The sequence below is a fragment of the Haliaeetus albicilla genome, chromosome 24 (genome assembly GCF_947461875.1).
Source record: "Haliaeetus albicilla chromosome 24, bHalAlb1.1, whole genome shotgun sequence".
NCBI classification, from domain to species: Eukaryota; Metazoa; Chordata; class Aves; order Accipitriformes; family Accipitridae; genus Haliaeetus; species Haliaeetus albicilla.
This window is the reverse complement of record NC_091506.1, coordinates 15,949,828-15,974,804: the sequence shown is the minus strand read 5'-3', so window position 1 is coordinate 15,974,804 and position 24,977 is coordinate 15,949,828. Positions and strand designations below refer to the sequence as shown.

Sequence of the window (24,977 nt, the reverse complement as noted above, 5' to 3'; positions counted from 1 at the left end):
ATATTGGCATATTTTGACTCTGTATTGACATTACACCAAATTAAAAGAACCAGATAGTGAAGTGTCCCTTATTACTCACAGGAGGGAGAAAGCCATACTTTGACTTGGGAGAATCAGCAGTCCCAAAGCTGGAGCAGACAGCATCTCAGAAAGAGTAACGTACACATTGGTTTTTCCCCTAAGTGTTCTAAGCCAATAATTCCTGAAAGTACACCATAATTTTCTTTTTTTTTCATCATATACATAGAATTCTGATTTCTCAAGTACAGATTTCCTAATTAAACTTATGTCAATCATTTTACTCTATGGCTGAAAAAGCTTTCAGAACCTTAGACAAAAACTAGCCCTGTTTTGAAGCAAGAATTAAACCTTGATAGTATATGTCGTAGTCAGTTAACATCCTCACACAATACTGCACTTAATAGAAAAAAAAATTAAAATCAAATAAATACAATTCCTTAAGCAGAATATTGAATATTTGAACAGTATGAATACCATAATATGAGTATGAATACTACACTAGGAATATTTGAGATCATAGTATAATCAAATTAGTTTTGCAAAAAACCCACCACCACCTCTGCTTTTTCTTATTAAGTGGAAAATATGCATTAAGCTACTACTATGACTCATTTAATTTTCTAGATCTCTGCTATAAAGTCTGTTCTTACACTGTGTCTTAATTCATACATAGATTAAATATATGTAGACACATCCATTTTGTACTGCATGAATTATTGGCAGGTGTATTGAATCAGTTCTAACATTCAGACTGCAGACCACCCTTGCAACAAGCAGAGAAAACATGACAGACAGAAAATACATTATACTCCTTGTTGCAATCCTCCTTAATTTGTTCTGTCTGGTTTATAACTTGGAATCTTGTGTTTTCACAGGGTTTTTTACTCAGATCTCTACCTTAGCTGATGTTCAAGAGAATGTCATGGAATATCTCCATGTTCTTAGCCGACCAAAGGTTATTGACCAAGAGCACGATGTAGTATGGACTGAAGCATATATTGACAGCACTGTAAGTCTGCATGATAAAGCATTTAATATAGGCTTACTGCATATAATGAGGAATTAGGAGAAAAACTATTGTGGTAGAAATACTAGTTGTGCATCTGATTTCTGTTGCTGGAATGTGTGAACTCAGTGTAAGAATCAGGACTTGATATCTTTATGTTACAAGTAAATAATTCAAGATTACTGAACTTTAGCAGATATTTATACATTGTAAATTATATAGAAAATAATGAAACAAACATGAGTAACAGCATAATTTTAAAATTTATGACCTCCAAATGTGCATTTCTTTTATTAATCAAAAATGGGCATTGAACAGAAATTGATTAGATTGAGTAACAATTTTTTTCTACATGTTTTAAAACATGTCAATGAATATGTCAGTATAATAGCACAAACTGACAAGAATCAATATTTTTAGTATAAAAAGGTGTGTCAACATCTAGGGGACAACTCATGTCTTGGGAAAGAATAATGAGAAGATTCTGCCTAATAAAGTGGATTGAATGGGTGATATGCTAACAAAATTGTCATGAATGTCCAATTTTAATTTGACATCTTTGTGAAACATTAGAGTTGAAGCAGAACTCTTGTTATGCAGTGACTGAGCACTCATGATACTTCTGTATCATTTGTTGTAAACCATCAGATTTGCAGATAAATGTTCATTTTCATGGGTTGGTCTGAAATAGCTTTTTATCTGCTTTCTTTTTCTTATTATATTTCCTTTGATCCAATTAAAATATTTTGGTTTGTATATTATCTGTGGAACAAAAGTTTGTAGCAAATATCTGTCATTTACTACAAGTGATGCCAAGTATTCAATATAATGGCAAAGATGTTTCTTTGTTTCTTTTTTTTTTAAATTTTTACTTTCATGAAGATGGGGCAAGGTGGGAGAATCTCATTGGTTTCACTTTGATATTTGGGGGGTTTTATTTGTTTGATTAATTTTGAGTCTGTAATGCTTCTAGAACGTTTAATTTTAAATCAATACAAAAATATTCTAGGACCACCGCCTACCCCCCCCCCCCCCCCCCCCCCCAGGAATACAGTTTTGCTTCATTTTCACATTTGCTTAAGTCTTTTCTGTTCTTCAGTTGTGGCCATGGGTAATGTAAAATAAATACTAAAACTGCAGTTATGGAGGAGAAACAAAAAGTTGCTTGGAAATATTGCTTTGGAGGGAATTTACTTATCTCTATTTCCTTTTTTTAAAGAACATATTAATCCAGTCTCCTTTTTGTTCTCTTTCTTTTATTGAAACATAAGGATGAGATGAACAGAAACTACCTGTTATCTCTGTCCCTTCAGGGCATCCCATGAAATGGGAAGATGACTAGGAAAACCTAGCTCTTATTCACTTCTTGCTTTTATATGCTTGAAGTAATAACTGTGTGTACGTTGAAGGGAGTTTGTGTATTTGCTAGAGACAGTAGCAGGAAGAAATCCATCTAAGTGGTGTTTTAGTGCAACTCTCTTTCTTGTCGTTTGCCTATGAATCTTGCATTAAAAGTGTTGCAGACAAAATCTTCCTACTTTCCCAACATCAAGTCTCCTCCCCTTTACTTACCAACCTAGTACAAAATGCTGTTTCAGAATTAATTTTACACTTTACTCTCTTTTTCATCTGTTCATCTGTATTTCTTCAATCACTGCAGGGAGAAAAATTTTCAGAAAAGTTAGTCCAACTTTCAGTGATTCTCCTGTAGGTTATGGAAAGGGTAAGGAAAATTAACAACTTAAGGCTGTGTGAAATACTAAGTGAATATAGCAGGGGTGAGTAAATGCAAGTGAATTTAAGAACACTAGAGGGAGTGTAGAGAAGGAACCTTGAGAAACCAGGAAAATAAAAAAACAACGGAGCTGTTATGTTCTTGAATGAAGGAACTGTTTAAATCCAAACAAAAACTGTTTTACTGCCATCAAAATAAAATGCTTCCAGGTTCTTCTCTTTCTCTTCTTTTCTCTCTCACTCTTGACTAAGGCTAGCTAATGTCACTATACACACACACACACACATATATATATGTATATATATATACGCATGTATATACACATGCACTCATACACATACTCACATTTACACGCATATTTTTAAGTGTCTGAGCATATTTTTAAGTGTCTGAAAACTCCACTCAGGACCCTAATGGGTTGGATGCTATAAAAAAAGATTTAAAAATAGAATACTGTTATCTGCTTAGTTGCAAACTACCCCCCCCCCCCCCATCCCATCCTTCTCCCCTCAAAAAACCTCATAGACAAAGGAACAGGATAAATAAGGGTAGTCACATATAAAACTCTGGAAATAGCAATGAAGGGAACCTTGTAACAAACCAGATGTGCTTCTGCCTCAGCTAAAGCTGCCTGAGTGCTATTTTCAGAGGCAGATTCCCTGGCCATCTCTAGTGTCTTGGATTTGGAAGTGCCATCTAAATAATCCTCTCCATCCCATAACTTGTTGATTTTCACAGACAGTTTGTGTCCCCACTCCTCCATGGCTGCTGCCTGCACCTTGCCAGGCTAGAAATAGTAGTGTATTTCCAGACAGCTTAAATGTTCTTATCATCCAGCTGTGTCAGAACATCCATGGCTAGATTCTCAGAGCTATATATACATGGTTGTAATCAGCATCACTGTGCCCTAACAGCATGGAGTATACTTCTTTGTTCCCTTCTCACCAAATATCAGAGCTAATTGGCCAGCTGTGCTGTTTCTGAGCAAGCAACATTAGGCTGGAACATACTAGGAACCAGACAGAAAGAAGCTGGACATGAGTAGTCTTAGGGTACAAAACATTTCCCCAATGCCCCAGCCTGTTCTCATCCAATATTTGTCCAGGACAGAGTCATCTGTGAAAGCCAGAAGTTAGGTCATTTAAGTGTTTGATGCCATTTAGGAATATTCCCAGAAGAATCTTGCTACTGAAACAAGGCATCTAATTTCTGCGTCTGTTCACCTCTCCTGTAAGAGGATGTCTGCAAAATGTTCACACAGCTGCTTCTTCAGCTTAGCTTTGACACTCTGAGGTGCTTCGCTTACGGTTAGAAAAGAGTATGGCATTTATAGAACTAGAAATCCTTGGCAAGATTATCATATGCAGAAAATGTAACGTGGAGGAACCTGTACGTATGGCAGGTCTGTGTTGCCTTTGACGCTGTCAGGATCACACCTTTGATAGTGTGGGATTTTATAGGGATTATAAAGCAACTGAGACTAGGTGTCTCTGGGTGACTCCTTGCCTTGCAGGCAGCTGAACTCGCTTCCTTTTTTCTGCCCCTAGACTTTGTTCTCTCCTCAGTGTTTCCTGCCTTTTGGAAGAGGTAACCAGCCAGCACCTAGGGACAGTTTTAGTTACCCTCCATCAGAAAAATTCTTTGTATTTTTTCCCTTAAACCCAGGATTTCATGTCGGAAACTTTATTATCAGTGATTCAAAGCCTCATTTCTTTCAAAAAAAGGTCTTTTGATATAGAAGCGGTGTAATCTTAGGAGGTGTCACTGACTCTCAGAGAAACTTAACAGATTTCTGAAATCATTTCAACTTAGGTCTGTGGAGAACTGGGCGGATTCCTCATTGTACTTGGTTTAGTCATTCACTTGAGAAATAGTCTTTACAGGCTTATCTTGGGCTAATTCTAAAGTCAGCTTCACAGTAGTTGGAATGCTAGTCCTGTACTAGGCTAGTAGCTTAAGTCCTGCCGATACCTTTAGGCTAAAATGTTGGAATTGAAGTACGTGATGATATATGCCAGCCAGTGTCTAGTCTTCTGATTCAGAGTCCTCTGATCCCAAATTCCACACGTTTCCCTAGGCTTAGACTCTTTTCCATTTGTACTTCTCTAGTCGGCAGTTTGATATGCACTAGAAGTGAGTAAGCTTTGTTGGATCTGTGCAATTCTATGGGAAAGGGTGTTTGGGCTGTCAGGAGTGAGGGGGCAGGCAGCTGGTTCTTGATTGTGGAGTCTAATAGGAGAAGAGCTTGTCTTACTACATGTTCAGGTGTATAGCGTAGAGGTGCTGTAAGGGCTAGCTTGGACGATTGCAGGTGGGACACGTGTATGGTGGGCCCTAGACGGTGAGGTCTGGACAGCACTCCAACAGACCAGTCTCAGCATAACTTTTCTGCCTCAAAAGCAGGTCACATTTGGATCTGATATCACTGCTTCAACACCACTAAGGCCTACAGGTACATAATGCTTCAGAAAATAAAATATCTTTATGGGTGCTTAAAAACAGAGTTGGATTTCTAATTGAAAGCTTCCAAAGGTACTCTTTCCCGAGGAGAAAAGAATTCTAAAAGTATGAAAGTATTTCAGGGAGGGAGCAATTTAAAAGTGGTCACTAACTTCTTTTAAGCATATGTGCATCTATAGCAAGTCAATACAATTGAATATGTTGGGGGAAAAAGGAAAATTGCAGGGCATTAGAATATTCAAGTGAAATAATGCATAGAGGTAGTCTCTTGGGATTATGGGTAATCATCTATAAAACACAGAAGCCCCTAACTAATTCTTATGGTAAGATCTGGAATGTGGAGAAACATTACTTTTTGCTGCAGGAAATAAAGACTGAACTGGCCCCTGAGTTCCCACTGTTTAAAAGCTTGCAATTGGGAATTTACTTACTGGGGCGTATAATTTGACCTACTTGGACCTTTGTTGACTCTACCTGGTGAAATTTGTTTCTCATAAGTGTACCTGAATATATTCTCTGAATCTAATGCACTGTTGAGTTCATCTCCTTTAGGCTATTAGTTTCAAGCTGTGAGCAGATTCAGGCATACGTTACCATGTTGGCTCTGTTCAATTTCCAACTGGAGGATTCCTTTGCATAAAAAGAGCAAATTATTATTTCATTTAATATTTTGAGATGACTGGTGCTTCAGAATTTAAGAGTTCATTTGGAAAAAAAAATGTTCTGAGTCATTACAGGTCATGATTCATCATAATATGAATGGTGAGTGGTTTTTAGTCTTTATAATTTTCTTCAGTGTTAAAGTACTATATGTTGATTCTTCATTTGCATTATTGCCACCTTCTCATAGACGTATGTTAAATTATGGATTTGAGTTGAATTCTAAAAAATTATATCCCTCTTTTCTTTCTTTTTTTGAAGCAGAGATTTTTGGAAGTATTTTCTGACCAAGAAGCTGATACTGTGCTAGTAAGGCAACCTGTCCAAGAGCCTCATTTCTCCCTGTGGGGACAGTAAATTGAGGTAGCTCCACTGAGCTAAAGCCTAGACTAAGTATTTCTGAAATGGTTATGATGGATGTTACAATTACATTATTACATGTATGATCGAAAAATTTCAATTTATTCATCTTCATCCTTAAAAAAAAAAATCAAATACTATGTAAGCATACTTTTTACTCTGGTTCAGGTTCTTTGCAGAAATTCAATAGGAAGTATAGGAAGCTCATGCTTCTCAGATAGCTGTCACATCAGAATCCAAATGTTTTAAGCATGGAAATTTAGATTCTGGGATAGAGTTCTTTGTCAAAGGATGAATTCTGAGCCAGTTCCAGAGAAGAAAGGTAAGCTATATACGTGAAGTCCTGTGTAAAATGTACAGAGATATAACAGAAAGTCCTACAGACTAAAAGCTATTATGCTGGCAGTTTTTCCATCCAGAAGTTTCTGGTGAGGTATAAAAATGCTGTTTAGTGCTTCTTCCATTCACACAGTTTTCTTTGTGTTCAATGCACAGAAGAGTTTTTATGAAGTAAAAAAAATTAACTAGTACCCCATTTCCACTAGCTTCTATTCCCAGAGATATCTTCAAATACCTTTGGTGGCACAAGTTAATTGTGCTATTGTAAGAAGTGGGTGTAATTAGCATTTTTATCACAGTAAAGGGTTCCCTAGGCCTCTATTTCAAAACTAACTTCTAGATTGTAGTACTGGTATGCATTAAAATACATCAGAGTGTTCAGAATGCTCATATATGTCTACAGCAAGTAAATATTGGTAATCACTGCAGAACTGAATGTCAGGAAATGTCATTAATCAGCAGCTGTAAAAAGAAAATTTACACACAGGCAGTATTTTTTGTTGGTTTTTTTTTTTTTTTAAATGTTTTGAAAACTAGAAATCTGTGTTGCTTTTTTCCCATTCCTACTTTGGACTTGTTTACATGCTCTAACCCTCCCTTTGTGGCCAGCATCTCTTAATCTCTAATAATTTACAGCTCTTTATCAGCAAATGTCATCACCACTGACTGACTCTGAGGTTCACATGAGAATTGCCTTTTCTTGCTTTGACATTTGAGTGAATTGGGTTAGGGAAGGAAAATCCCATGCATGGATATCAGGCCTTCTATCAGGTAGGTTTGTTCTTATAATAAGGTTCTTCAGGCTCTGCTTTGTCTCCTACAGATCTGCAGTGGTCTTTTGAAGAGTCTGATATAGGAGGAAAAAGTAGAAAGTAGCCCAGGGAATGCCTTCTTATCAGTGCTTCAGTCTGGATTCGTTTTCCTGGAAAAATATAACAGCTCTGACCATTTCATCTTTTTCAAAGCTTCTATAAGAGCATGATCACAGTCTGAAGTTGCAGACCATCTGGTCCAGCAATTATGGTCTGCTGTATTTGCACTGGGATCTTATAGATTGGGACAGTGCTTGAAACATTAACAGTGGTGATCAGTGCAGCTACTTGTACACACAATAAAAAAAAGTTGTGCACATATTTATATGTAGGTGAAACATCCCTTTATGCTGATGATTAGCGGGCTGTCTGTGGAAATCTTCATTGACAGTCCAATAAAAAAAACCTTTGAGCCATGACTTTTATGAGTTCTGTGGCCCAAAATTTCCAGTTGCTATAATTGAGTATTCTCGTTTTCTCCTAAACAGTTCTAATCTGTTTGTTTTACAGCTGGATCTAGAATAAATGAATTACCATTAACAACATTAACTTTTTCAAATTTGGTGAGATCTGTGTCAACTGTCAAAACGTAATGAGTGCTCAAGATAGTAAATGAATAAACCTCTCAACTGAATAGAATTAATGCACTCTCATCTTTCAGATACAGCTCAAAGTAACAATGGCTGTTCTTTTTTTTGTTAGAAAATGCACATCTGATTTACTTATGTTAGGCAGCAGGGTGCTAATCAGTGCAAGGAATGCTGTGCCACTTAAATTTGAGCTTAGAGCCCTTGCTCACACACCAGTACAAGAGTCATGGTACAGTGTGTCCCAATAAAACACAGAAATTGAGACCCCTGATATGAAAACTGGGATGTGCAAAGGAAAATAAAGTCTATAATGATCTAGTGGGACTATGGATACTTTAAATAAGAATGATTTATGCATTGTTCCATGCAAACACAGCATACATAAATAAGGACATGCATAAGCATAGATAGCACCTATGTGCATGTATGTATGTATACCTTTCAGCTTTTGAAGTAAACTACTTCGTTTGATAAATTACATGTTTGGTTTACTCCACTGCTAGTGCTGGAACTTATGCTATTAGGGCAATTTTCAGTGATTACATTAGGCAAAGAATATTACTACAGAGAGCTAATTGCTAGTTGTCAAAGTCAGTAGAAAAAATGTTGTAAGGAAATAGCAGTATTTCTTTTAATGAATTAACACTTTTCATGTGTATTGCTGTATATGGTATTTACACTATAAAATGGTATATGCAATACATCAAAAAATGTTTAAAACATCAAAAACAAAAACAAAAACAAAAGTCCTGCGCTTAAAGAGGAACATAAAATTTCCTGCTGGGGATGTGGAACATGGAATGCCATCTGTATTATATGGCACTGAGAAAACTGATTATGTTTGGACCTCTATTTCATAGCAGATGGGTTCATTAAATTTAATAGCCTCCAGAGCCTTTAGAAACAGTGTTAAAAACATGTGGAACATGCTGAGACACTTCACTTCTCGCCCCACAGTCATTATAACTCTGGCACAGACTATAAATATTACAGTACTTTATTTCCATTGAAACGGATTACTATTATAATTATTTTCCTAGTGTACATTTACATGAGAAATGCAGAATGCAAACTGTACTTTTTCAAACTTTGAGATATGCAGTTGATTTCTTTAAATGCATTTTACAGTTCTTTGCACTTGGAGGCTTTGATATAGAACTTATTTTTATCTTCTTCCTGCGGCATCAGCAAGCAGCTGTAATGCCATTGCAAAGCTAGGTCTTAAGCAGCTCTGCTCCCAGTGTGGTGCAAATAAGACAAGCATTATGTTAAACCGTAGAAGGGAAGTCAGAGCAGTGTTACATCTTGGCTTTTAGCTATATATTGATTCATTTTTCTAGTATTTATATGATAGGGTAACTACAGTTTGACCTTGGTCTCTGTTCATCTTTCATCACTGGAGCAGAGAGAGATTAAATATCTAGTTTCAAATCAGAGTAGTTCCTGCAGAAACATTGCTTTAAACAGAGTGAAAACTCACCTCTCCCTGAAATAGTCTCAGAATTTGATAGCTAAAAGAATATTTTAGTGCTATTTACTTTTTTATTTTAAATGAGGTTTCAAATGAGAACAGTGAAGTTTTACCATGTTTAAGTGCTTTGACATCTGTCTACCATTATTCCATCTCTTCATTTACATGTTCTGATATTTAAACTAAATTACTTTTTTACGAACTTTGTCATATTTGATCACGATTTTTAAAAAAAATAACCCAGTTTCCCAATAAACCATATCAGCTTGTTCTCGTACGATGTAATTCTCAGTAATGCTCTTCTGTTTCCATTTCCTTTCCTACAAAATGCTGTGACTATCCACACTATCTTTTACTGTTTTCTAAGTTCACTCTTGTTTTTAGGTTGTACTGACCATTTTAATGTGGATTTTCCCCTTCTTGACATCATTGACTTCAATTTTGTCACTGACCATTGCTGATATTATTATTGAGATCTGCGAATTTTAATAAACCGCTAAAGTCATACTACAGTAGATGATGTATGATGACAGGATTAAATAACAATACCTTCCTCATATAATTTACATTCAGAGTAATAGCTAAGAATCACCAGTTGCTTAGAAAGGGCAGAGAGTGTAAGGACAGAGTAAGACAGTAGAGGTCAACGCAGTAAGCAATTACGGGTCTATGAGATCTCAAGGACAAAGGGCAGAATGTGAAAATACGCACAAATGCATGTTCAAGTCTTTTAGATTGTAGTGTCCACTTCTACAGGGTTCCCACACAGGTGTTCTTTGTCCAGGTCTTCAGAATCATGGAGTCCTTGCTTGTGTTTGGTTAAACTTAATTTCATGGAAGTATTTGGGCAAGCCAGCATTTACAGCTCTAATAGTGTTTCAAAGCAGTTACATTCATGAAACACATTCTGTGATTAAATTTTGGAAATCAGAAAATTCAGTAAGGTTTGAATGTTAAAGGAATGTGTTTGCTGTTTTGAGAGCTGTCAAGCACGATGATATTATGTTAGGACTTTGTCGTGAATTGTTAAGCTTTTCTTTGCTGCTTGAGCTGTAAACATGGTGTGTCTTGTGACATGATTGCTTTGCACCGAATTACTGTTTCTTCATATATGAAAACTGATTGGATGTATGTGAAGAAGAATCTATAGAATTACAAAGTCTGTAGGTTTTGCCTGCTGGATGTTCTCCCACCAGTTTACTGTATACAAATTACAGAGAATTGCTCTGCTGTTGAACTTGATTAACAGGCATATTCATGCCAAAAGGGTATTGGTCTCATTTGCAGACACCTGCACACTAGAGACAGAGCAGCTTGGGACCATTTCCAGCTGCGGTCTGCCAATGCCATACAGTACCTTTACGTGAGGGGACAGAAAATGCTTTTCATTTCCAGCTTGTTTCACAGGGAATTTTCTGGTTTTCTTGTGACACAGAAATAAAATCAAAAGGTGACAAGTCACTAACTAGAGGGAGAATTTGTTTCTAGATCTCTATATGCTATGGCGAATCCAACAATTAGTAGGATATGTCTATTCTTAGTGAAAATAACTACTTAAAGACATTCACAGCTGATAACTGTTTGTCTGTCTTTGATCTTATTGCCTCCATTCTGAGTGAAATTGAGTTAATTATAAGGAAATTGTAGCTATTTTGTCAGATATATTACCTTTTTCTCTCTTTTTTTGTCTTTAGTTTTCACATAACAGATCTTTTAGTGTAAATGATAATGTTAGCAATTAATTTAGTATAATGCACTAAATTCTATCCTTTGATCTCATATACGTCATTCTTTGACTTCCTGGAAGAAAGAGGGCAGTGAAGATGAAATATACTTTATCTGCACTGCTGGACTAAAAACCTGGAATAATAAGAAAGACTTATTAAATTATTGGTGCCATTCAAGCATTGCTGCAGTGGCAGAATTCAGTGCAAAAAGGAAAAGAAGAAGAGAGAATAAAACGAAATAATCTTCTCTTTTGTCTATTGTTCTGCAGATATAGAAGTTGTTATTTATAGCTCTCCTTTTTGTATAATCAGGAGATTTCACATACAACTCAATCACACACAAAATAAAGTATAAACATTAATGTTTATCACAGTCATAGTGACTAATATTTACTTTGAAGTTAGTAATTTCTTGAGAAATTATTCAGAAATACACTTTATTCTGCAAGGAATAATAGGATATTTCCTCCTGATGTTCTTGCTGCTTGACAGCAAGGCATTCGACCTTTGTCCACACCACTGTATTTTTTCAGATCTGATCTTTCCAAGCAAGCATTTCCCTTAATGATTAGTTGAAAGATGGTCTAACCAGTTGGTAAATGCATGATCTTCAGCAACATCAGTATTAGCAGGAGAAAGCTTAGAACACTTACGAATTCCAGAGAAAACACTTATAAAAGCCATTTCACCTGCACTGATGTCAGATTTTTTGGGAGGAAAATGTAATCACCCTAAATATTAGTTTACATTGCCTAGTTCTAGGTAAACCATTAAAATCCCTAAGGATTCTATACTAAGGGTTGACACTTGACTAAGGACCTTACAGAGCCATTACATTTAAGGACTTCTTTTGCGGAACATGATTTTTTAAAATTTTTTTTTTTTTAATAATAGTATTTATTTAGTGGCACATAAATGCAAGAGAATACACATTATAAACAGTATGGTAATACTAAGGAACGGTACACCTTACAGAGCTTTCTAATGTCTTTTTGTTCTGTTGCAGCCAATGACCTCTGTATAATAATAAAGGCCTCAGTTTTCAATATTGCTAGGTTTATTCCAGAAAACTGTCAAAAAAAAAAAAAAAAAAGAAAAAAGTAAACTACCTAAGTCAGCTATATGCTTGCATTCCATACGGGTTACATTTGTTGATTATTCTTCTTCTTTAATTTACTGTGCAGTAAATCAGCAGTATCTCCATTTATGTACCTGGAGTTACACTGATGTAAAACAGAAGACAGATTCATTGTATTAAATCTCAAGTTTAAGGGGCTTGGGTTATACTTCTGTTGACTGATGGAACAATTCTAACATTTTCTTTCTTGGATTAAAGTCTTAAAGCCTCAAAAATTCAGGGGTTACAGTGAACAGCAAGTTGCGTTTATAGGAAAGAAAAGTTTAATTTCTCTTCCCTCCTTCAACTGGTCCTTTTTGTGTTACAGTTCAGTTTAAGAAAATGGAGATATAGTGAAAGCTGATTTTGCAATAATCCATTTCTTTATGTTCACAAAACTTTTGCTGTGTAGCCAACTATAAGATAATGGGATTTATCACATTTTAGGTTGTAGCATGCCTAAAAATGACCTTAATGTCTGTAAACAGTTCTAGCTCTGAGATACCTGAAGGAATTTCGAGACCTTTTCTTGTGAGTCCTTACAGTGAAGGAGTGAAGTAGGTGTAAAATTTTCGTGACCTGTTGGATAATATAATAAGGGGAAAAAAGCAGAAGGTGATGAAAAAAATTGCCTCAGGCCAAAACCATTCCTTGAACTAGATTTCACAAGCATTGTATTAAATAATGAGAAACTGCATATTTGAAATTAACTTAGAGCATCTAGAAATGCTCTCAAATTCATGATCTTCCAATAAATCAGAGTCTTAGCTATTGGCCACCAGGTCAAATTGGCTTTTAGGAAGCTTTGAAATTTCAAGTTGTGCAAAGTAACAACAGCAAGCTTCTTCCAAAATGAAAAAGCAAGGGAAATGCAGCTCTGTCTACAGAGTGAGTGAATCTTTATGAATTCAACTTGCAGTGTGATGGGTCCATAAAATGCTCCATGGCTTTTCTGATAAAGTGTAGCTATAAAATCTTGGTGTAAAACTACAATGGTGAGATACATTAGCTACATACTTATTAGAAGGGTATCAAGGCAGAACCTGTTCCTCCAAACAGAGCTAATGAACAAGAAGCAGTGTTGATTATACCATTTTATCATTTATAATGGTGGCACTAGCCAGATCTGTGGTACCAACCTACCCACAAACTGATATAAAAATAGTATAGAAAATAGAAAGAATGTATTTGTTAGATTAGGAGTCTATCCAACTAGGAGATTTCACAATGTTAAATGATGGAGTGTTTTCTAAGCTTTTTAAAAAAAAAAAATCTTTGGTTTATCATATATTTTAAAAATAGTGTTTATAACTGCCCTCTGACCTTGAACATCTCTGTTAGCTAGTAAAATCAGTTGCTTTGCTTGTACATGCAAACCTGAAACACACATGTTTCTGATTTGGAGACACATGATGGCCACCTTGCTACTAGAGCATAGTATTTTAGCATATTGTTAACTTACTCCCAAAATACACACTGGACGTTTCATTCTCAAATGTTTATACAAAGCCTGGACACAATTTTTATGGAGATTTGTTTTCTGGGTTTAGGGAGTATGCCTCCTTCCCTCACAAAGCAAAACAGGACATTTACTGAGTACATATCTGAGCTCAATTCCTGGGCTTCTGACTGTAGCTTTTATGCAGTATTTTCACACGCAGTTTGTTCCTTTTTATTCGTGCTTCATCTGAACTTTTGCAGATGTGCCTTAAGATGGATTCATCGGTGTTTTGCCCTTTCAGAGGCAAATTGATAAACAAGAGAAAAGATGATTCCCTTTGAAAAAGTATTTGAAGCTTTTCATTTAGTAGTTGTGCATAAGCTGCCTTTCCCGCTGCTTTCTAGTGCCCTTGATCTATTATCATATCTGTGGATTTCTTTTTCTCAGCAAATGAAATTGGGCTAACGCTTTTGTGCCTTCTTTCTCCCTTTAAAATGCATCCCCTATTGTTTATCAGCTCAAATAATCTTATGAGTGTATGGTATGTATCTCATTATGCCCTCCAGCATACTGCTCCATTCAGAGAAGTTCTAGGCCATTGGTTACTGCTAGCTAAATAAAAAATGTGTACAAGAGTTTTTCTCATTCAGAAGTGATAAATGGGGGAAAAAAAAAAAAAGATATAGTAATTATTGTGAATGTATTTGTTAGGTAACTAACACAAAAGATTGTTCCCTCTATAAAAACATTAAATATTTTAATTCTAAGAGGTAATTGGTTCCAGCACTTACAGGCTGTACTGGTTCCAGTCTTTGCATCAGACTTCTAGAATCAACTAGTTGATTTCAAAATACTTTTGGAAGGACTTGTTTCTAAGCAAGTAAAAAAGAGAAAGAGTAAGTCCAGTTAATTACAACTTCCCGTCCCCCAAACCCAGCTCCATTTTTCTTTGCTTTGACATTCCTAGAATCTTTTGTATCACAGATTCATGTTCTTACAAGATCAGTTTAGTCCTCTTGTTATCAAAAGCAGATAGGTTACTTTTATTGTGTGTAACTGTCTTAGTGATGAGATCCTCAGTGCTGATTTTCTCCCTATGTCTGATTCTTCTGGTCTTGTTCTTGCATGCTGAACTTCAGTCATTTGAAGTCAATCCATACTTTCCCTATTTTTCCCCCGTGTTTATGTGTTAAACCTTCCACAGTAGTTTTGCAAGTGCCTTGCTTTGTCCTGGTTATTAGCCAAAGCTTTCCTTTTTCAATTACACATTCATTGTTTTCATCATAAAGTGAAAAATCAACAACTGAAACAACAAGAAACTTAAATAAAGATAATGGAAAGCAAAATCATATTGAATTAAATATTGTAAATAGGTTCTGTCAGTCCATTGATGTCAGGACAGGTTTTATACAGAATACAAATCTTTTTATTATTAACCCCGTGTCCTTGACACAAAACGATGTATAAACCTTTTAATAGATCAGTTTTGCCTTCATACCTCTAAATAGCGTCCCCTGCAAATAAGAAAATGTTTACTTTTACAGGAAACTGCTAGACATCAAGTAATTTACAATCTGTTTCTCCATTGCATGTTTTGTGGTCACAGTCCAAACTGCACTGATCTTGAAATGATGCTGTTTACACGTAAAAGAGTAAATGTCAGCAAAAGAGTCTTCTCCCTTATTAAATGCACATTCCACAAGGTTAAACTGAATGTCTGGTATGAATTGTGCTTAATACAAACTTTCAAAGCTAGGTACTAAAAACTTTCATCATGGTAGATTCCTTCACTCCTATTAAGTTGGGAATACTAACTACAGCAAGGGAGAAAGGATTCTCAGATTTCTAAGTTGTACCCCTAAAATGCGTGGATTGATTGCGAGAGTAAGGGAGAGGGAATGGAAGCAGAGTCTTGCTACACCCTCCACTTCTTCTGCCAGAGCAGTGCTCTGGGCAGACAGAAGAAATGGCACTCTGTGAAAAAAGATGAAGAGAGTGGTTTGGGATAATTCAACTGTACACGTTCTTACAGCAATTCCCTTTTTAGAGCATGTTGGATGATTACAGAATAGACCATAGAAAACCAAATCTGTTCTAGAAGTGCAATCCCATTTAATACAATCATGGTAACATGCTAAAAATCACAAACACAACTAGTAAATTGAAGTTTTAGAAGAAATTCTTGTTTGCTTTACACATTCATTAAGTCAAATACACTTTCATCTCTCCTCAGAAAGTGGTTATCTTTAGATATTGGTCTTACATTGGTATATAGAGCAAGTAAGATTTAATATAGAGCAAGATCAAAAGCACTCTGAACTCATTGCAAGATTCTCATGGATTCTAATAGGTATTGGGTAAGGGTCTTGTTTGGTCTTGCTTTGAGACCAGTGTGGATTTTATCATGGGAGAAAGAGGATGTGTGTCTAGCTCCTAAGACGATTTCTGATTAAGAAATTATTTTTAATTTCTAGAAGAACTGTCAAGAAATTTGCCCTTTTTCCAAATGTGAAAGGGCATTTATGTGAGAACAAATGAATAGATGAATGAGTATGTATAGATGCACCTGTCTTCTGAGGTTGATTGTTTTTTTCCTTCCTCCACTTCCTCCCTTCCCTCTCTCCCTCTCCTGGTAATTCAGAACAAGTCTTTACAGTACAAAGAGCTTTTTTACTGGTTTTTTTTTTATTTGATATACAAGTATGATTTTTTTTTTTTTCAGCTCTTGTTTCACTACAGTGCAGTTATTTTTCTCTTACTAGAACTATTTCTCTGGGAAGGATGCTTATGATATTATCTGTCGGCTTCCTAACAGTCTTTCTAAATATCTCATTTAGAAATAATTAGCATTAGTAATAATTAAAATGACACTATCTGTTCTTCTAGAGGTGGTACAATGCTAATAAATACTAAAGATTATTAAGGGTATAAAAGGAGAAAGAGCCTAACAGTATAATTTGATGCCATTTTACATGGATGAGAACCAGAGTCTTACAAGTTGGATGTCATATTATGTGTAGTAATGCTCAGGTTTAGAAATTTCTTTTCCTTTTGATATTATGAGTAAGAGCAAGGCTGAAAAAAGTGGTTGTTGTCTAGAATTTAGGTGTATTGTTTTCAGTTCTGTTGTGTATGTAGACAAAATGGACACTGTACTATTGTCTTATACAATGTGAAACCTCTTCAGTGCCCTTAAGGTTGAATAGTACATGGTTAAGTGCACTGTAGTAAGAGGGTATTTTTTTTACCAGACTTTAGACGTATGATCAGAAGTTCTTTCTCAGTTTCTGCCTTAGTTCACTTCTGCACCCTGTTCTGGCTTCCCTGGTTATTCTCTTTGTATGCCTAAAAGCTTTTTGAAGGGCTATTATTTAAATGTTCAAGATAAATTTGTTTATAAATGGTAGTTGAAAAAATTCTGGTCCTACAAAAGGGATAAAGAACTGTTATCATTTGACAATCCACATCCAGTTCTTAATCCACTTACCTACACCTTTTTGGTATCCAGGGATTTCAATGATTTTTCATCTTTTCTGTAAACATTGATGTGATTTAAATTGTGAGCTTTCTAAACTGTGGTGCTTTAGCAAATCAACTAATGCTAAAAGCATGCACAATAAAATAAGCTGCATACTGAATACTTTTAATTTTGTTAATTTATTTTAAATATTAAAAAACTGCTTTCCTGTATCTTCAATCTTTTACCTAAATTAGATACTTTACTGTGGGTGAGCTCACATTGTCAGATTTATACTAAACTCTGAGCTGGTGGTATAGTATAAGTTTAAATTGATCTTGATCTTAGACTGGTAAAAGAAAAGTGGACACATTCAAGACAGACAAGCCTTATAGTTTATTAAAATCATACTACATCCCTATTACTTATATGAAAGCAAAACCAAACAGTAGTTCAAAACGAACAAGCAAAAAACCCCCCAAAGTGCAGTGTAAATAAACTAATTTTGGAGGCAGCAGAAGCATACATAATGGTTTTCTGAAATAATATGATTGCTATACCAGAAAACAGTAAAAAAAACCAAAACCCAAACAACAAAAACCCAAAACCACAATAATAAAGATATAAATTTCTTTTAATTATTTTCAGGTTAACTTAGTATGCAGTGTGAAATATGATTGTCAGTGAAATTTAACATCATGTCTGGACGCATCTATGCATTTTCTCAGTAGCAAGAGAAGTTAGAATAATAATTCCAAATGATTTGCATTGCTACGTTCACTTCTGTACCGGTATTATAAAGAGACAGACTGACTGACCACTAACATTGATTAAAGCAAAACAAAACAAACCCCAAACCTACTATTTCACTAAAATTTAAATAATATATATAAATGGAAATACGGGAATTATCACCAGTCATGTCATCTAAGTTGTATCACAACTTCAGATTTTATAATAATCTGTATTCTAGCAGTTTGAAAGCTTCTGATAATTTTCAGGGCCAGGAACATTTAGGCACCTGTGCCTCTAGATCGAGCAATTAGTTCTGAAGCTCTGCCCAGAAATGGGAACATTTCAAGCACTGTATGAATTTAACAAACCTACTAATAAGTCATTCAGTGCCAGAATAACTATGCAGTCCAAGTGTTGGTAACCAGTAAAACAAAGGTACCAGATTTAAGTAAGCATAGAAAATCATTCTGAAGAATAGCTCTTTGCTGCTGGTGTTCATCATTTTATCCATCCTCTTAGAGTCAATTGTAGAGCTCATGTTTAGCGATATTACAGAATATATTAATTAGCTTTAGACCCTTTGTGTGTTTGTAACCCAGAATATTTGCAAAAACTTGAGAGTTGGAACTTGCAGAAATTTGAAGTCAATGCACAGATCCTACATGAGATACAACAAGGACTGTCAAAACAACCAGCCCCTAAAATATTATCCCACTTTATGCAAGGTGAGTCTATGTGTTCCCCAATAGAACAACCCAACAGAACAAATTTCAGAGAAAATTTACTTATAGTCTCACAGCATTAAATTACTTTGTGGTGGAATGAAAATGTATTATGCACGTTTAGTTCTCTTGTTCATGTTGTCCACAGCTGAAGTGCAATTGAACTAGTTGTCTCTATAACTTGAAGAAGGTCACCCTCAAAACATAAAACTTACTAGTCCAACAATCAGATAGCCATAACTTTGAAAAGACTGTTCTTAATTATTCTGCTATTGGTAGCACTCTAATACTGATGATCCCATCTTTAGAAACTTATTTTCAGTGTTTTCTGTATGAGATAAAAACCCTAAATATGCAGATTTTAATGTAAATTGTGTCACTTAGTATTACATGATGTGTGTCTTACAACCATTAGTGTTATTTGGAGTTATCTTTATTTAGAAAAATATTCCAATTCCATGCATGAATGTTTGTACAGTTTTTGATCAGGAAGGAAATATCTACTATATAACAGATGAGAGAATAGTTATATCAATAATTTCTATTAGGAAATCTAAATATATTAATGTTTATACATAATATATGTTTGCATATATAAACAGAACTAACAATGGACATCTATTTTGCACTAACAAATTTTTTTTTATTAATGTAATAATGAAAATAGAACTCACTCCATTTAAACACGAATGCATGAGGCCAAAATTTTGTTTATGGTGTACATAATGTTCATGGAGTGTCTGATTTCATGAATCAGTTCTGATACTTTGATCTTTAGTCATGTGGCTTATTTGTAAAATCAGCATAATTCTTAAAAAAAAAATTATTATTTATGACTAAAGTTTCTAAACGAACTTTGCATTTAAAGTAATCACTCTGGGTAATTTAAATACAATCTTTCCAGTCGATATTTTGTATTCATGAGAAAAAGAGAACAATTAGTTTATGCAATGAAAAGAATCACAGTCACAGACTCACAGAATAACTTAGTCCAGAAGGGACCTCCTGTAGATCATCTAGTCCAACCCTGTGCTCAGGCAGGATTAGCTGGAGTAAGGTTGCCCAGGACCGTGTCCAACTGGGTTTTGAACTTCTCCACAAACTCTCTGGGCAGTTTGCTCCAGTGTTTAGTCAATCACTCCTACAGTGAAAATGTAAGAATATTCCTACAAGTAGGGATTTCTTTTCTGTTAACTTCAACACAAAGTTCAGAGAGCAGATGCAGACAGAGATGACTTAATTAACCATTCTACAAGTGGAGCACATTTAGATTTTTTTGTGTGTGTGTTAATTATTCTTATTTTAAAAACAAGGCTGCTAGACAGTGCATTAGAAATTATTGAGTCATTTGCATTAATAAAAATTACATATTTTAGAAAAATGTGTAAAATCTTCAAAGGGTGGAGACATTTTATTACAAAGATGTTTGGAACGTATATGTAGTTTTTTAGTGTACTCTGCTATTTCTTAATTTCAGTCATCAGACCTTTGCAGCTCCTGTGTTTTCTCTTTTGCATATTTCACAAGAGCTAACTTCTTTCCTTTCTGTCATCTTTATAGAATTCTTTTTAAAGAGAGAACTAGAATTGTAGTTTTCTTCTCTGTTTTATGACTCTCTTCTCCATAGCAACATTTACGTTTCCTCTGACTGGTATACTTTGCATGCAGTGCACAGTCTATCCTTGACTAAAATGCTGTAGTTACTGCAAAATATGTGGTAGCACAGTAAAATGATTATGTGAACAAAGAAGGATTTGGTATTGAATCCCTTGAAAAATCAAGTGCATTTTCCTTACAGATGTTGGCCTCGTAAGCTGCAGGTTAATGTCACTCATTTGATATTTATACTGAAATCTTAACATGAACATCCCAGTAGGAGGCTGAATTTTATTTCTTTCTCCATGTATGCATATAATTATTTCTCATGCCTCTAGTACTTACATGGTTCTAGGAAGTGGAGAGTAAGTGCATAGATTGTAAAAGAAAAATTGCCAAAAAAATGTGATATTTAAATGCTGTATCTTGTAGCAACTGAGTAAGTAGATTTTAAAGCAGAAAATTTACATTTTCTGCTAGAAATCCAGAGTTTGAATGTTCTTTCTAGTCTTTCCCAAGTTTTTGCTATTTTGGGGAAAAGCCGTGGAAGCCTGCCTAGCAATGTATGAAATGCTTTGCATTTCTTTATACATGCAAATAAACCATTATCTACCCCTACATTTAATTATATTTTATGATGCCATAAACTAACAACCTGTATTATAGAGTATCTGGCACAGATATGCACTAAGTGTTCTATTCTTTTTTTGCCTCATTCTTTTCTGAGGAGCTTCACTGACATGTGTGATGTCTTCCTCCTTGCTGTGGATTTAAGTACAGGACCTACATGCTTGCTGCAATATTTCACATTTTTCCTGAAAGTGTATTTCCAAAAAGTAAAAGTTCTAATACATACATTCAGTGCCAAATTCAGAGTCAGTATGTGATGTGTACAGGATGAATCTAAACATTGCAAACCACCATAAACTTAGCTATGCATAGATGTTAAATTTGGTCCACCCCAGAAACTATTTACAGAAATGGCTGTACTATCAAAACTGTATTCATACTTGTTGATTATTTACTGGCATGTTTGTACTTACTTTTTATTGATTTGTATTCTATCTGATTATGGAACAATCAAGGCAGTAGTTGGGTTGTTAGCCTTTTTCTGAGACTAGTAACATTTATTTAAATGCTTGGCAGGAGAATAGAACTGTGGAAATGAGGTCAGTGAATATAAAGTTATTTATTTTTGAATTCTTTAACATAAATACACTGCAGTAGTATAATTTTTTGACAAAGATAATTTCATGCAATCATTAGAATAATAGAAAATGGAAAGTTAATTTCACAGTGTTTTATATTACTTTCATTTCTCTAATAATAGAAATCATAGGTTATTGGTGTAACAAGGAACTGTTGGGTATAGTTTAGTCCTGCAGGAGATTTTTTTTTTTGCTATTCTTCAAACAAATGTAAGGTTGAATTCTGATCCAACAGAACAATAACTTTATAATACTAGTCTGTTTTCCTTTAAGAATTCTAGACTTGATTTCTTGGAAGTCTAGGACATACAGCTATATGTTTTGAATACATTTTTGAAATGGCTATAAAATATTTTAGAAGTGTATAGCCTTTTTGTTTTGGAATTATCATGGAGCCATTTACAAAATCAGTCTTTATGAACTTCTTTTGTTAAGGGTGAAAGGAGACAGAGTTTTATGAGGTCTGGCATGGAGTACTTAGCAGAACTACTGGTCCTGTAACATATGCTTCTTGCGTCTAGAGACAGTATTTCTGATCTATCTATGGTTTTGTTTGTTTCATTCACGTTGACCTCACAGTTATCCAATCCAAGAAGTAGTGCAACATCCTTGATGCTGGACTCCTTTGCCTGTCTTGGTTTGTTTTACCACGTTAGTAGTGTCTATAATTTTTCCTTTTCTGATAATACCAAACACATTTCCATGAAGGGCTCAAAACAATACTAGATTATTTGCAAATGCGGAAAGCATGACACCGAGTGCAATAACAGTATTGGAAAACCTCCTACAGTTATTTATTCTGTGTTACATTTTGTGACAGGACCCCAGGTTGACCTGAATTTAGAGGTGGAATTCTCAACGTGTCTTACTGGAATCAAGCATACTGTGAACCTTGAGGGGCTTGCAGTCTTTGAAGGGTATTTTTCTACAATACAAAGTAGAATAAGAAAATTTGTTTGGTAAAGAAAATTTGGGTTTTCTGGGAAAGATAGATTAAAAGAAAGTTTGAAAGAAAATCCCCTTCCCTTTTCTTCACTGTGTCCTTGCAATGCCCCATGCTCTAATCTAGCTTTTTAACCTATCCGTTTTTTGTAGGTTGCAGCAAAATTTACACAGTTCCATCAAAATCCCGAAGTCCGCTTTTCTACATCAGAAAATCCTCTCAGGTTTCCCCTGGTGCTTATAGGTCTGCAGGCTCCTGTCCTTGCCATACCTGGCTGTACTGCAACAGCCTCTTCTTCCTCAGCAGCTGTGCGGAGGAAGGTTACACTTCCCTCCGAAGGGCTCCTCCTGACCCAGCCTGCAACAACCAGGAGACAGCAAATGGCCAGACTGCCTCCCTGCACCTCAGCCACGGTCATTTTAACAAAACGTGTATTACCCAGATGTTAAACTAGGAGCAAGGAAAATAGATATATGCCCTCTTATGTGTCTTCTTCAGAGACAATCATTAGAGGGAGGAAGAGGCAGTAATAGAAAACAAGTAGGAACAGGAGGTACTTTGGGATGGCTGGAGCTGGATAAAGACACCAAAATGGCATAGTTTACCATAGGTGCGAGTAGAATAGAAAGATCTGCAGTGCTTTTTGAGGGCCAGGGAAAGATCACGTAGTTTACTGCGAAACTGCCTCTTGGCAGTGTATAAAGCAAACCACGGGAATCAGAGGTACCCGCTGGGTTTTACACAGAGACAGGCAGTTTTTAGACTATGCAATAAAGGGTCAGACCAGAGGACTATTACTGTTATTGTTAGGAAAATTATTTGTTTCCTATGGCCTCCCAGAAGGGGTAATGTCAGACAAACCTCCATAGTTTATTTCAAAGGAATTTGTAGCAATTATTATACTGAATTGCTGACATATAGGATCTTGTAACAGCCAAGTTTCAAATCAGCAACAGAATAAAGATTTGTCTCGCTGTAACAAAGACAGGCTTTTTTTTTTTTTTTTTTTTTTTTTTTTTTAAAGGAAACGACTGTGAACCTGGATTTTTAAACTTCGGTGAAAAGTGACAAGAATGCCAGCCGAGGAAAAGGCATAATGGGATGTAAATCTCATCTGCTGACCCTTTTATTCTTAATCAAGAAGAGCTTTGACTACTAATATTTCCAAGCAAGGAAATAGTCTTGATTTTATAAAAGGCTATAGATGGGATTGACAAACTGAATTCAGCAACACGTAATATAGAACTCTGATTTGTAAAGTCTTATTAATGTGCTTTTGAAAATAATCTCAGTAAAAGCAATAGGGTTAGTTTCATATACAAAAGTATGTAGCATCTAGTTTCTGTGCTAATTATTAATAGGAAATGCTCACTTGGATTCCATCTGACTAATTCCCTCACATGGCAAAACTTGACCAAACCATATGTATCTGAAGGGATGTGCTCAAATAGGAGTAAACTCAAGTTCTGAAAACAGTAAAAATTACATCGGAGAGTACTAATATTTGTATAAGGATTCAACTTAAATTTGAAGGCCCAGTAGAGCATTGTGTGTATGCATGCATTTGTGTTTTGAGATGTTCAGGTTTTTAATATTCTCCCCTGTTCCCCCCCCCCCCCCTTCTTGAACTTATCTCCACTGTATGTGGGCTATAAGCTTTCTAATTTAGTTTGAATATCATCTGGAAGGAAGTATTTCTGCAATGATACTTCTGTACCTAACATTGCATATGTTGCCTTTGATGCCTTGACTGTACTTGAAGTACTATTTTGTAGAATATGGCATACAAATTAGCTCATTATGGAAACATATGAGTTTGCTATGTGTAGTGGGCTTTGGCAAACTGTAGAGTTATTTAGTATTTATTCCAAAGGTGGAAATTTGGACGTCATTCTTTACTGCACCTGTCTTTATCTGAGATACCAATGAAAGGGTTCTTGTAATTTTTACATGTATTTAGCAAGAAGGTGGCATTAAAAAAAAACCAACCAAAACCCCAAACCACAAAAAAACCCCAAACAGTTAGAGGGAAAACTAGTTTCAGTGTTTCAATAAGAAAGTAAAAAATTCGTATTGCAACTTTCTCCTTTTGTTTGAATGAAAAAAAGAAAAAGCTTCCATTTATCAAAGTAGTTAACCAAGTTGAAGACTAGTAAGTAGATAAACATTCAGAAAAGCTTTAAACTGCTCTAAGTAATGCTCTAACTTTTTATACAGGATTTAGCTCATGTATTTACAGTTCATCAGGTATCTGCAATTTCTGCAGCAACCCTTGTATATCATTCTATATAATCAATTATTTAAACAACAGGTTTTGAAGAAACACATATAAGTCATACTTTAATGTGACCATGGCTTGTATTTTGCTATTGGATCATTCAGGTTTTAGGATGAAAGGATTTTACTTGCAGCAGTTCTCCCTGCCATGGATTTTGTTACATTTTATATTGTGAAAACAGAGAAATTGTGGCTGGTTGCTTTCAGTATTTGTGAATTAGTGAGCACGTGACAATTCTCTTTCATGACCTATACTAATGTGGACATTAGCTTTTAGCAGAGTACTATATGGAAGTTGTA

General features: G+C 35.3%; 1 protein-coding gene across 7 annotated transcripts in view; it reads left to right on the top strand.

Annotated features, from left to right (window-relative positions):
* CACNA2D3 (calcium voltage-gated channel auxiliary subunit alpha2delta 3) overlaps positions 1-24,977 on the top strand; it is a 476,807-nt gene that overhangs the window by 313,328 nt on the left and 138,502 nt on the right. For all 7 annotated transcript variants that reach the window (XR_011329699.1, XM_069812301.1, XM_069812302.1 and 4 more), the window contains one exon: positions 897-1,030. Coding sequence is in view for 6 of the 7 variants with exons in the window: in XM_069812301.1 (XP_069668402.1) it covers positions 897-1,030 (134 nt within the window). In the remaining variant the exon portion in view is untranslated. The remainder of the gene's footprint in view (positions 1-896; positions 1,031-24,977) is intronic.